Source organism: Pseudophryne corroboree, chromosome 2, assembly GCF_028390025.1.
Source record: "Pseudophryne corroboree isolate aPseCor3 chromosome 2, aPseCor3.hap2, whole genome shotgun sequence".
NCBI lineage: Eukaryota > Metazoa > Chordata > Amphibia > Anura > Myobatrachidae > Pseudophryne > Pseudophryne corroboree.
Genome location: NC_086445.1, coordinates 778630638 through 778644840, shown reverse-complemented (window position 1 = coordinate 778644840; position 14203 = coordinate 778630638). Strand labels below are relative to the sequence as shown.

The window sequence follows — 14203 nt, the reverse complement described above, 5'->3', positions numbered from 1 at the left end:
AAAGGGATGCAGGGTCATATGTGGAACTAGATGTGGTGTTAGGGGGCACCAGCCAAAATCTTGCCTAGGGCATCATATTGGTTATTGTATATTAATGTACATACTGACATATTTTAAAATATTGGTTATGAGGAAATCATGGGGTCCAGTATATTATGCCACTTCTGCATGCTATTGTAAATACTTTAATGCTTCTTCTATAAAGAAAAAGAGTATTATTATTATTATTATTATTATTAGAAGTAGTAGTAAAAAATTGAAAAAGGGTTAATCATTTTGCATGCATCATATATAATTATCCTATATCATACACCTATATCATAATACGATACTGTATATTACATATGTTGTTTGTTATACAGACATACATACTATACAGTACATTAATATATAATACATGTCATCATATAACATCTCCATTATCATAATATATGTATAACTGAATGCCATGTCTAGATTCATAATCATAATTCTAGATAATCTAATGTGCTACATCGCCATCTAGTGTTGAGTTTCATCACCATTCTATATTCTCACTAGAAGGTTCTTAATTTTTAGTATTAAGAATTTTGTAGTAAGAAGACATCTAAGAGAAAAAAAATAATGGCAGTGTATATTACTAGTGTTAAAAAAATTTTTATTGCATATTATTAAATACATGGAATTGAGAGGCAATTACATTGGCGTGAGCATCAGGCTATACATGGTAACTCTTACTGTAACTGTTTTCTCAGTTCTGTGCTGTATGACAGAAATACACTGAATAGCTGTAATATAAAAAAAGAAAGCAACAGCCAACAGCTTTTCACCCAATGTCAGATCTCACACCTCATGAGTCAGAAGCCCTATTATCACAACACTGATGTGCCAAAACTATATTTAAAACATGCTCTATTTTCCTTCTTACAAATAAATGTATTCCTTATTTGATATGTTGCCTTCATGTTCATGTATTTCATAACCATTTTGCTCCATGTTTAAGGCTAATCTGTCACCTTGACATTTTGATACAACTGATGGCCTTGAAAAGACTGTTTTAAAATCTTTTTTTTTCTGGCAATTTGTACAGTACAATAGAACATATGAACAAAACTGTAAAATGTGTCCCTTTAACAGGACATTTTTACTAAGGATCTACTGTATACTGCAGCCTACACAAAACAAAGCAGAAAAAGACACAAATTCCAGAATAATAATAGCCATACACAGTATAGAGATTGTTTTGGAATTTGTTAATATACAGTAGTTCAATACAAACACTACAAAGGAATTCGGTTAAACAAAAAAGGTGTTTGAGTTTAGCTTCATATAGCACCACTGTTTCAGTGTGCAGCAGGGCTCACTCTCTGTGCTGCTAGGGAACCCATGTTTCCAATATCCATTCCCATGGTACAGTACTTTTTGCATTAAATGCAGAAGGCTGAGGGGGCAGCACAGTTGTAACGTGATGACACCCCTGCCACAGTATCCGGAAACACATTCCTGCTTCTCTACTGTTTACCTGACACTTGCTGTGTGACATCATGACGTTATGAACAGTGAGGGCAGGGCCGGACTCGTCCACAGGGGTACAGGGGAACCCCCTGGTTGGCCCTACTGCCTGTGGGCCCACCCTTTCCTCTATGAATCAGGTTCCTTATACTTATGTTACAGTATAATGCACAAGACTATGGTGTATTAAATACAGTGCATTGCTGTTATTAATCTGGTTCACTATAATGCACTAATTAACAGTATTTACTATATATATTTATCAAGGGGTTCAGATCACGCACTCACTAATAGTTAGCCAAGTCTCTAAGCATGGGCCCCTACGACTGAATTCCCCTGGTGGGCCCTTCATGCCCCAGTCCGACACTGAGTGGGGATGGGGAGAAGGGGTATGCTGGAACAGGGGGCACGGTCACCCTACTGCAGCACTGCTACCTCACACAAAATAATTCCACTTATATCCTGCTACTGCAAATATTCCAATGGCCTGATATATGGTTTGGCCTGAGTTAAGCAATTCTTAAAGATCTGTATATCAAAAATCTATATACATTCAATGCAAAAAGTTTTCAGAGTAAACGTTAAAAAGAAAAATGGTTGTTTAATTAATTTAAAAAAACAAAACATTTTTAGAATAATCTGTAAATTGTGCAAAAGTGCTTCAAAGAGAAAGATATAAATGTTTTACATTTGATATAAATTAATATATTTAAATGAAGCTTATAATTTACAACAACATGGTATACACTGCAATCCCAGAACGCTGTTACTGATGTCAGCATCAAACAGTGATCTGCTTGTGCACGACAAGCTTAAATCCCGTAGTCTGCTGTGATGACTGTTAATAAGGAAAACAGCGTTGCTATGGAAAATCTTTGCAAGTTTGTGACTAGTATAAGATCTCGGCCTAGCTGTAAGAGCTGCATCAGCTGCCAAAAAACATTTCAGTTGATGCTCTTTTTTGAGGCCATTGCTTTTCCATTTTGATTTTTTTTGCTACATTATTGACTTGTCTAAAGATTTATTTATTAACTAGCTGGAGTACCCAGCGTTGCCCGGGATTTTAAGAATGTCTGTTTACAAAAATAAATGTAAATATTAAACACACAGTATACATAACATTGTAGATAGCTGAATACCCATGCTTTGCTATGGGATGAGGATGGTAAAACAGAATGATAGTTGTTTGTTAATTTACGTTGGTTGGAGATTTAGTATATAGGCATATCTTGTTTCCCTTGTTGCACTTTGTGTAGTGGCTGGACCCCTTTTTGATCCCCCAAGGGACCCTGCTCTTCCCACTATACAACTCTCAGTCTGTGGCTTCCTGCTGCCTCCATTCCCCTCCTCACATCATGTCAGTGCCCCTGTGAAATTATTGATTTTTTACAGTTTCTTATATAGCGTAGCACATTATGTATCTCCTGATATACGCTGTGCTGCTGTGGGACCGTAGTACTTCCACTATATAACTCTCTGTGTGTGGGTTTGTGCTACCGGCATTCCCCTCCTCACATCATGTCACTGGTCCTGTCACATGCAGCCCTGTGATTACTGACATGCATGCATGTCCTAATATAGTGTGTGCTGCTGGCCCACCCCTAGGGGTGCTAGTGGTGTGTTACCCCCAGAGTGTAAGTCATCTGTGTAGCAAGTTTGGTGTAAATTGGTCCAGAAATTTGGGAGTTATGCTGTATGCTGAAATACTCTGTGCTGCTGTACCACCCCTAGAGGTGCTAGGGGTGTCTAACCCCCATAGAGTTTGTTCCCATAGTGTAAGTCAGATGTGAACCAAGTTTGGTGTAAATTGCTCCAGCCCTTCCACAGTTATGCTGTCTGCTGACATACTCTGTGCTGCTGTTCCACCCCTAGGGGTGCTAGGGGTGTCTAACCCCCACAGTGTTTGTTGCCGGATTGTAAGACATATGTGTACCAATTTTTGAGTACATTGCTCGAGCAATTCTGGAGTTATGCTGTCTCCTGATGAACTCTGTGCTGTTGTATGCTCCCCTAGGGGTGCTAGGGGTGTCTTTCCCCCACAGTGTTTTTTTCCAGAGTGTAAGGCAGATGTGTACCAACTTTTGAGTACATTGCTCCAGCAATTCCGGAGTTATGCTGTCACTTGATATACTCTGTGCTGCTGTCTCCCCACCTAGGGGTGCTAGGGATTTCTAATTGTTTTAGGTACCTCCGCCATATTTTAATATGCTTGTATGTCAAATTTCAGTATCTTCCCTTGTAAACTGTGGATTTGTATAGAAAGACAGAAGGACGGATTTTCGCTTTTATATAGTAGAAAAGACGTGCTGTGTACAAAGGAAGCATGCTTCTTTGGGATAACTGATGCAATTGGCTCACACATGTAAAGCGGAGAATTCACCTGATCATGCCGCATGCCGTGCTGTCCTTAACAACATACACTGATTTAGTTAAGTAGAGGAGCATGTGAAAATCAGCATGCTCCAAGTTAGATTAAAATTCAATTCCCCTTAGAAAACCATTAGATAGCTTACGAGCAGGGCCTTCCTACCTCTGTGACTGTCTGTTATTACCCATTTTTGTTTTATTACTGTTTCCCATTTTTTGTTTTATTTATCACTGTTGTTTCCAATTGTAAAACGCAACAGAATCTGCTGGGCTATATAAGATCTGTTAATAAGTAAATAATACCCACACAAATTAACTGTGGGTGCAAATAGTTGCAGCCTGGATGAGGCTGGCTATGTCTGTAGATAGATTAGATAGATAGATAGATAGATAGATAGATAGATAGATAGATAGATAGATAGATAGATAGATAGATAGATGTATGTGATTGTGTAGATATTTAAAACAAATTCCTGTGTGGTTAAAGTGGCAGCCTGATGTCTCTGGTACAGATTGAGTGGGGTTTTGCTGATTCTGTGGCGCAAATAACAAATTTAAAGAAAAAGTCACCATGCTACACAATTTGTTGATCATTCTCAGCAGACGTCTCACAATGCACGGTGTAGTAAGCTGGTGTATGAAGAAACATCTGTAGGATTTTTGGGGGTCATTCCGAGTTGATCGTAGCTGTGCTAAATTTAGCACAGCTACGATCGTTTACTCAGACATGCGGGGGGATGCCCAGCATGTCAGTGAGCCCCCCCCCCCGCACAAATACAAAAGCATCGCACAGCGGCGATGCCTTTGTATTTGAGGACTTACTCCTGGCCAGCGCAGCTCCTGCGGCTGGCCGGGAGTTGTTCATCGCTCCCGCTGGCCGCAGCGGCTGTGTGACACGTCACGCAGCTGCCGCTGCCCGCCCCCTCAACGGTCCGGCCATGCCTACGTTGGGCCGACCGCTCCCCCTAAACGGCGGCGTTCAGCCCCCTCCCACCTAGCGACCGCCTCTGTCTCAGAGGCGATCGCCAGGTAACGAAAGCTGCCATGCGCCGGCACACTGCGGCGCCGGCGCATGCGCAGTTCCAACCTTATCGCTGCGCTGCCACAAACTGCAGCGAGCGATCGGGTCGGAATGACCCCCTTAATGCGCCCAAAACAGCAAGATAGTTTAGCAAGAAATACAATACACAATGAAAGTATAGCACACTATAATGCCACTACAGCTAAAGGTCACTGTACTTACAAGGTGAAAGCGTCAACCAACATGCTTCTGTACTATTAATTTATTATTGTGTGTATAATTAAATGTAACTAAGTTCATTCTATTATGTACTATTAACAAAAACTCAAACATTTGAAATAATCCTTTTATTCTAACTATTAGTTGTCTCAAATTGATAATGAAATCACAGGTTTCTCATTAAATGCCTTTACTATCAGTAGGCTTTGACAGACTGAGCTGGTGACAATATATCAGAGAAACTAGCAGAGTTGGGTTTCCTGTTATAATGTCATACAGTCTAGACTGTTAAGCATGAGGCCAAATTACAGGACAGTGGTGACTAATCTCAGTTTTCAAGAAAACTGAATGGTACAAATGTTTCAGACCATCAGTGAATCTGTTGAAATTTGTATGTTTGTAATGAATACACCTATGTACCAACTAGGAAATCTTGAAAACATGTTAGGTATTGAGTTTAGTCACTACTGATCTATGGTGGAATAGAGCACATGAATATTTTTGTGGTCCACTACTATTACAAGAATTCAGCCCTGTGCACTTCCTACAAATATATGGGATGTTTAATGATAGAATTATAATTTTTATGTGGTCAGCAAAACATGGCAGCCATAAACTGTGTGGGTATGCCACCATATATTGTCACGAAAGTAAAAAAATAAAAATAAACACTGAGCAATGAAATTTAATGTTGTGAAAGGAAATCTAAAGCAATCGCAATTTTACCAATTTTTTATTCACCTTATTTATCGTATTCCATTTCTTATAGAGGCGATGTTCTCCTTTCTTGATAATGGAATCCACAAGGAATACAACTAATAAACCCTATATATGTTGCATACTATGACAGGCAAGATTGTCTCTCACTACTAATTAGCTGAGAACTGCTTCAGTTCTGTTTGATCAGCTTGTGGAAAGTCTCTGTTTACTAGCAGCTAAACCCCACGAGTGTGATCGTATTGAACTACACTGAGAAGGTGAAGTACACTGGCACAATAAACACATAATGCTACATTTTATCAGTTAACTATATTTAACCCACACACCCACTAGGCATGGGTGTTGGCAAGAGGGGTTGGGATTGAAATGCTGACGTTTGGTATGCCGTCAATCAGAATATCGACTGTGGCATCCCGATGGTCAGAATCCCAACAGGGGAAGGTAAGTATACTTACCTTCCCCCAATGCCCCCTAACCCTCCCTTCTAGCAGCCCCAACCTAACCCTACCCTCTCCGCAGCCTAACGCTCCCCAGGAGGGTACCTAACCATGCTTAACCCTAACCGTTCCCTCCCACAGCTTAAACCTAACCCTCCCCCCTAGCGCAGCCTAACCCTCTCCGGGGGTACCTAAACCTAACCTCCCCTTCCCGCAGCCTAAACCCCCCCCTCCCGCAGCCTAAACCTAACCTCTCCCCCTCCCCATGACTTATGAGGCATAGTGGCCAGCAGTCGCTTATTCGGGATTCTGCTGGTTGAGATTCCAGAGCCAGGCTTGGGATTCCTGTTATAATGTCACCAGCCCAGCTTGCCATAGACAAGTGCTGGTTGTGGCTCTTACCTGCTGAAGGTGGACGACACACTATGGGCGGGATTCAATTCTTTTCACCCCTTTCCACACCCGTTCTGTTTCTGCCCTCAGGAACATTGTATAATTATTTCAGCTCGCTATCCCCGAAGTAGTGAGGCAACCAACCCTTTACACAGCTAAACCTGATTACTATGGGCGCAATATGCACGATAACGGAGATCATTTTAGAAAGGAAATTGGACGTGATATATAATTTGAATCTCACCCCATAAGTCTACTGCAAGAGCACAAATAAGGGGTGCGCCCAGTGACAGAAGGAAGGGGAACAGCATGAGATCCAGAGTTGCAACTGCCACAGACGTGATGCAAAAGAGCAGGAGGAGCAAAGAGGGTGCAGGGTCAGCACAGTTACCCCCTCACGGGGGCTCTCCCTGCAGAACCTTCTGTTTATGGTAGGTAATGCTAAGAAGAAGAGGTGGTAAGAGGTTAAGAATGTAAAGGGTTTAATTACGATCAAGGTTTTTATGAGACTGAGGGATGTAATTAGGAGTTTAATGCTGTCTCTATTATATGTAGTACGCTAATGCTGTTTATACTATATGTGGGTTACTAATGCTATCTGCAGTATATGTAGGCAACTAATCCTATCTATATTATATCATATGTAGGTTACTAATGTTGTCTGTAGTATATGAGGATCACTAGTACTGTCTGTATTTTATGGCAGTCACTGATGCTGTCTTTAATGTATGGTGTTCATATACAGTAGGTAGAGGGTGACTACTAACTACAGGAACAGAGCAGGTGGGACAGGAGGCAAGGCACCATGACGAGTCAGGCAAGCTTCACCATTGGTCCCTTGAAAATTCCACAGCCAGTGCAGGTGATGTCCAATGGTGCTTAGAACTCGTTTGGGAATGGTGTAGGGGCCTGTAATTTTTTACAAAACTTTTTCTTTTTAAATCTACATTAAAATGGTAGTCGTCTCCAGTAAGTTAATAATGACTTGCATCTCAACACCTGTAAGATACTCAAAGGTGTACAGTAGGACTCGCTTTAATCATTCAGGCACATTTAATATACTATTCTGAGGCATAAGAAATTGCAACTGAAAACATTGACACAGTTTCATAATATTTAACACTTCTTAAGCAAATGTGTTCAAACAATATATATACAGATGTGCCCTCATACACCTATCCTCAAAACATGTCAAACAGTCCCATTTGGAGGGCCACAGACTTTGACACTAACCCACAATATGCATCCCGTCCATCTTTTTTTTTTACAAGATATGCTTCTTAGTTGCATTGCTAAAAATTGCAATACATAGGCTGAGCCGCCAAGATCGGCCACCGACCCAGGTACTGGGAGGAAGAGCATCACCACATCCTGGGAGGCATAGTGAAGCTCCCTCCAAAATCCCAAAGTTTTCTGGTGGCAGCTGACACAGGTCCCCGCCGGGTATGGGCTCAGGTAATTATTATTATTTATTATTACCAGTTATTTATATAGCGCATACATATTCTGCAGTGCTTTTACAGAGAATATTTGGCCAATTACATCAGTCCCTGCCCCAATGGAGCTTACAGTGTATATTCCCCATCACATGTACACGCACACACATTCACGCTAGGGTTAATTTTCTTGGGATACAATTAACATACCAGTATATTTTTGGGGATTGTGGGAGGAAACTGGAGTACCCGGAGGTAACTCACACAAGCATGGGGAGAATATACAAACTCCACACAGTTAGGGCAGTGGTCATAGGCGTGTGCAGCCCATTTTATTAGGGGGTGCATCGTTGGAGGAAGCGTGTCTAGCACCACCTACTGGGCAGTTACAGGGTGCAGGGAGGGAATGTGTAGGGAAGGAAGGTGTAGGGTGCAGAGGTGGGCAGTTACAGGGTGTAGGGAGGGAAGGTGTAAGGTGCGGAGGTTGGCAGTTACAGGATGTAGGGTGCAGAGGTGGGCAGTTACGGGGTTTAGGGAGGGAAGGTGTAGGGTGCAGAGGTGGGCAGTTACAGGGTATAGGGAGGGAAGGTGTAGGGTGCAGAGGTGGGCAGTTACAGGGTGTAGGGAGGGAAGGTGTAGGGTGCAGAGGTGGGCAGTTACAGGGTGTAAGGAGGGAAGGTGTAGGGTGCAGAGGTGGGCAGTTACAGGGTGTAGGGAGGGAAGGTGTAGGGTGCAGAGGTGTGCAGTTACAGGGTGTAGGGTGCAGGGGTGGGCAGTTACAGGGTGTAGGGAGGGAAGGTGTAGGGTGCAGAGGTGGGCAGTTACAGGGTGTAGGGAGTGAAGGTGTAGGGTGCAGAGGTGGGCAGTTACAGGGTGTAGGGAGGGAAGGTGTAGGGTGCAGAGGTGGGCAGTTACAGGGTGTAGGGAGGGAAGGTGTAGGGTGCAGAGGTGGGCAGTTACAGGGTGTAGAGAGGGAAGGTGTAGGGTGCAGAGGTGGGCAGTTACAGGGTGTAGGGTGCAGGGGTGAGCAGTTACAGGGTGTAGGGAGGGAAGGTGTAGGGTGCAGAGGTGGGCAGATACAGGGTGTAGGGAGGGAAGGTGTAGGGTGCAGAGATGGAAGGTGAACATTGTTGGTGGGCAGACAGGGTACAGGGATGTAGGAAAGACAGGTTCAAGGTGCAGGGCTCAGTTTCAGGGTACAGTGGGGGGAGAAGTTGTAGGGTGTAGGGGGACAGGTACACAATAGGAGAGTAAAAAACAAAGGGTTAGTAGTGGATTAAAGCTTAAAACAATACCTCAGAGGTGGTGTAGAATGAGTTAGGTAGCTCAGGGATAAGGGTTAAACAGACACTTGGGCACAGCAGCGTCGCCTGACAATGGGAGGCAACGTCCCACCGCCCCCTTCCCGGCCACAAGTCTCCTGCTCGGAAACAGCGGGGCATATCTATTCCGGCATCACAGGGACTTGCAGCTCTCCCCCGACCACACTGCTGTTAAGCAGGCAGGAGGGACAGCCAATCCAAAGAGAACCCACAGTGCTGGAGCCCGCCACCTGCTGAACTGGGGATCAGGGCAGGCAATGAACTGCCCAACGTGGCTGTGCCCACCATCCCCTGCGAAAACTGCAGCAGGGTGTGTGTGAGGGGGGTGCCAGACATTAGAGGGTGTCAGTGAGCACCAGGCACCCCCCGTGCACACGCCTATGGCCGTAGTGGGGATCGAACCCATGACCTCAGTGCTATGAGGCTGTAATGCTAACCATTACACCATCCGCACTGCCCTGAAGTAGCACCCACCCCACTCCCCTTCGATGGCCCTGTACATGGATACCATGGGACCTGGCTCTGAAATTGCATTCAGCTGCTGAGTAACTAAGATGTTTAATAAGGGAAAATACAGAAATCCAATACAAGTGAGTCACACTGTGCATTGCGCCATGCATCTTTGTGCTTATTCTGAAGCTTTATACTAATTACATTGTGGTAAAAATACTAGTCCTAAATGCATTGTACACTATAACTAACTTTTTATGCCGCTACAGGCAAATATGATGCTACATTTAGGATTAAGAACAAATGTCCAAGAATCGCCAGCCAGGAAGAAGCATCTAAATTGCACCATTCATCTTGTGCCATGTGGTGCAAAAAAGATAGGTATTGTATACTGTATGAGGACAGATATGTAGACAATATTTCTGCTTGTTGTAAATAGCTCTTTACAGCTGTAACACATATATATATATATATATATATATATATATATAATTACTGTATAAATACTGTATATATATTACTGTGTATATATACTGTATATATATTACTGTTCCTTCTAACAGCTTAGCTATTTCCTCTGATATTATTTATAATGAATACATGTAAAGAGAAATAGGCAGGAAATCTTACAGAATTCTTAAAGAAAACAAAGATTGTTTATGAATGAAGAAACAGAATGGACCCCTGATCACTTTTTATGCAGTATTGTTATTGGACTGTATATAGTGCTAGACTTACATTTGCCAAAAAAGGTGAAAACAACATTCTGTATATCTGAAGGCTGTTCAGCTAAAAGCAGGCTTTGTGTTACAGTTACATATTTACAGATTTTTTTTGTGTATATGATCCCTGAGTGAAACTACTCAAAATTACTGTATATAAACATAATTACTGTACATGCACAAACCTGAATTTTCAGAGCTACAGTTTGCTGGATCTTTTAAGCAATTCAATGCATGTATGCAATAAGGTGAGACCTACAGTATTTGCATGATGCAGGCTGTTGTGTCTTAAAAATAACACTGATCTACTTTTCATACTAATAATAGCACATGAATATCTGTATAACAAAAAAGAAGAAAAATATAACGTCACATACCCAGTTTTGGCGAAGTTAGTCCAATATGTCATAACAACTGCGCTGAGCATGACATCATTCTTTGAGAAATTGCAGTTAAAGAGTTCTGTAGGTCCAATCATAGGAATGCCAAAAACATAGGGGACTTCATCACCATGAGCAGAATCAGCCCAGGATGGTTTCATTTCACTTTGGCAATGGTGGTAAAATGCATAGAAATATGTTGGAGAACCATAACGAGCATGTAAATCAGCAGTTGCAACAGCAGGTGCCACCCACTGGTGATCTGTAAAAAGTGCTACCAATGTCTTCCTTCGTGTTTCAGGATTTTCTTTATCAGCCCAGTCTGTATACATGAACTTAATTGTTTCTCGAAGTGTATCTTTTCCCTCTGGATAACCATACAAATTGTCTACAAAGTTGGACACTGAAAAGTCAAAGTCACTTGGAGAGACACCATCTTCGTTATCTACAATACCATCGACAAATTTTAATCCTTCCCCTTGATTAACTCCAAGCATAATATCATAGTTAAGGAACTCCCCTTGTTCCATGAGTATTTGTGGGTCATCTGGAATGACATCACCATCAATGACTGGTCCAAAGGCAATGTGATATGTGGCTGGTGTGATAGACTGTTGAATTAGTTCTTTGTAATTCTTCTCCCGAAGACATTCAACCAATTCAATAGTATCCAGCATGTCACAGCCCACTTTATCTGCCAATATCCTAGTATACTTGGCAGGCTGGTAGTTCACGGCCCAGCTGGAGAGAGCTGTTCCACTTTGTATGATTGCTTTTTGGAACAAACCTGCAGGTGCAAAATTTATAAATGCAAATCAAAAACTTAAAAATCATAAAACAATGCAGCTTTTACTAAGCAAACAATACATGCATTGTGTCTGTATTTTCTAAATTGTAGTTATTAGCAAAAAAAAGCACAAAAAGCATAATTTCTTAGCTAGTAGTTTATTTACTCTTATTTCAAGCATAGCATCTACCCAAACTTCAGATTTTTAAAAATCCTTCCATGCTTTTAGAGATGCTTTTACAATTGATAGTTGTGCTTTTAACTTTAAAAACTGTCCATTATTTGTTACCAAATAAAATATATAAAAAGACATTTATGAGCAATCAAACCCACTTGTCCATTTAATTAACACATGTAGAGCTTTTACCATGAAAAGATCACAGGGGAAAATACAGATTGTTATAATTTTCAGCAAAATATATTTAAATGATAAAATGAAAACACAAGTTAAGTTTCAAAATATATAATTAGTTCTTTTTGTTGTTTAGATGTATCTCCTATGACTTACAGTTCTTGAGACTATTTTTCTCAACAGCAAAAGCTAACTAATTCAGTACAGATTGATTCTTTCCTTTCTTTAGCTCTTATTTCTTACTTGTAAGCACACATTATCACATTTCAGAGCAATAAATAAATGTTGGGATGACTAACTAGTGGTCTACCCAGACTTTACCTGGATCCAGTTATAGCATATTTTACTTGTTACAATGTATGCGGCTGTGCAATGGTGTACAGACAAGGCCTATTCAAGTCATATCATAAATATATGTCTATTATTTTTTTTATGTAAGTGTCCCATTAAATTGGTAGTTGAACCACAGGATAAATTTAAAAAGCATATTCATGATTGTTACTCCATTAAAATACCCATTTGATGTCCTATGTAACTGCCTTCTATACACAAAAATAAATTGTCCACAGGATACTTCTGAATTACTGTATATGAACACAAGGATACAACTACAGCATCAATCAACACACCACTGTAAAAAGCTTATGAATCTAAATTTTTTTAAATCACAATAGCTGAATTTATATTATATTAATTTTCAAAAACTAAAATGTGTCATTAAACTTAGTGAGACAGAAAAGGGATGGGCATTCCTGGGTGGTGACTGGAAGGTGGCCTGAAGTGAACGCAAAAAAACCCATTACATGGGCATGTAATGGGAGTGTTGCATGTGTGCAATGAAAGCAGCTGCTTTTCTGACACATGGCTACTCACACAGGGGACCATGGCAGTGACATGCGGTGGGGTGAGGAAGGTGAGGGAGAGCCTTTCCTGTCATACTAACGTATAAGCCAGAGTTTTGACTAAATAAAGTATATGAAAAAAAACAAAGAATATATTAGAAAGATCTTCTTAGAAAAAAATTATTATTGTAATCATTTTTATAGTTAAAACCCTGGAGTAAAAAGCCTATGACAGGTTAGGCAGTGTCTTCCTTGCCAATCTTTTCCGCACATCTCTGATCAAAACTCACCAAAGTTCTAGCAGTATATACTGCTGCACCTGTGTATAATGCCCACATGTACCCTTTGGCTCATATAGGTCTGGGACTCCAGGTCGACAACAAAAAGGTCGACACACCTTAGGTCGACGCCAATTGGTCGACACACATTAGGTCGATATGGACAAAGGTCGACAGGAAAAATGTCGACATGAGTTTTTAATGTTTTTTTGTGTCGTTTTCTTCGTAGAGTGACCGGGAACCCCAATTAGTGCACCGCATCCCCTCGCATGGCTCGCTTCGCTCGCCATGCTTCGGGCATGGTGCCTTCGCTCGGCAGAGATTACCGTTCCAATCGTAGTCCACGTGGATCGTTAAGTATGAAAAGGTTCCAAAAAATAAAAAAATTGTGAAAAACTCATGTCGACCTTTTTCCATGTCGACCTTGTTCAGGTCGACCTTTTGTCCATGTTGACCTTTGTCCATGTCGACCTAAGGTGTGTCGACCAATTGGCGTCGACCTAAGGTGTGTCGACCTTTTTGTTGTCGACCTGGAGTCCGGATACCGGCTCATATATTGTGTGTAAATCTTGCTCTGGTAATAGCCAGTGCCTCCTCAGCCATTAACCTCACCGCACGTCCCTGGACCATGGTCAGACAGAGAAATTTCTGCTGCCATAGGCAGATGCAAATATCAATGATACGCTAATGGTGGTGTGCCTAGAACCATCTGCATAGTTACTGTATACAGGGACACAAAAAGTGGGCATTTCACTGCTTCCACTTTCAGACACAAGCATCTGCAGAAGGAGAATGCTGAAACTAGCACTTGCAATTTATTACTCCCACGAAACCACCAACAGATGTAGGTGGGGACACAGCAACATCCACCTCTGAACCTGGTCCAGGGCCTGACTCAGGTCCTGATGGTAGTGCGGCTCATGCCACAAGGCAACAATGTTTGGTACTATGTTCATGTGCCGGACCTGTACTGCGCATGTGCAGTA

At 41.7% G+C, this 14203-nt stretch overlaps 1 protein-coding gene across 2 annotated transcripts in view; it reads right to left on the bottom strand.

The window, feature by feature from the left end:
* NLGN4X (neuroligin 4 X-linked) overlaps positions 1-14203 on the bottom strand; it is a 561080-nt gene that overhangs the window by 59834 nt on the left and 487043 nt on the right. For both annotated transcript variants that reach the window (XM_063955509.1, XM_063955510.1), the window contains one exon: positions 10956-11745. In XM_063955509.1, coding sequence (XP_063811579.1) covers positions 10956-11745 — 790 coding nt within the window. The remainder of the gene's footprint in view (positions 1-10955; positions 11746-14203) is intronic.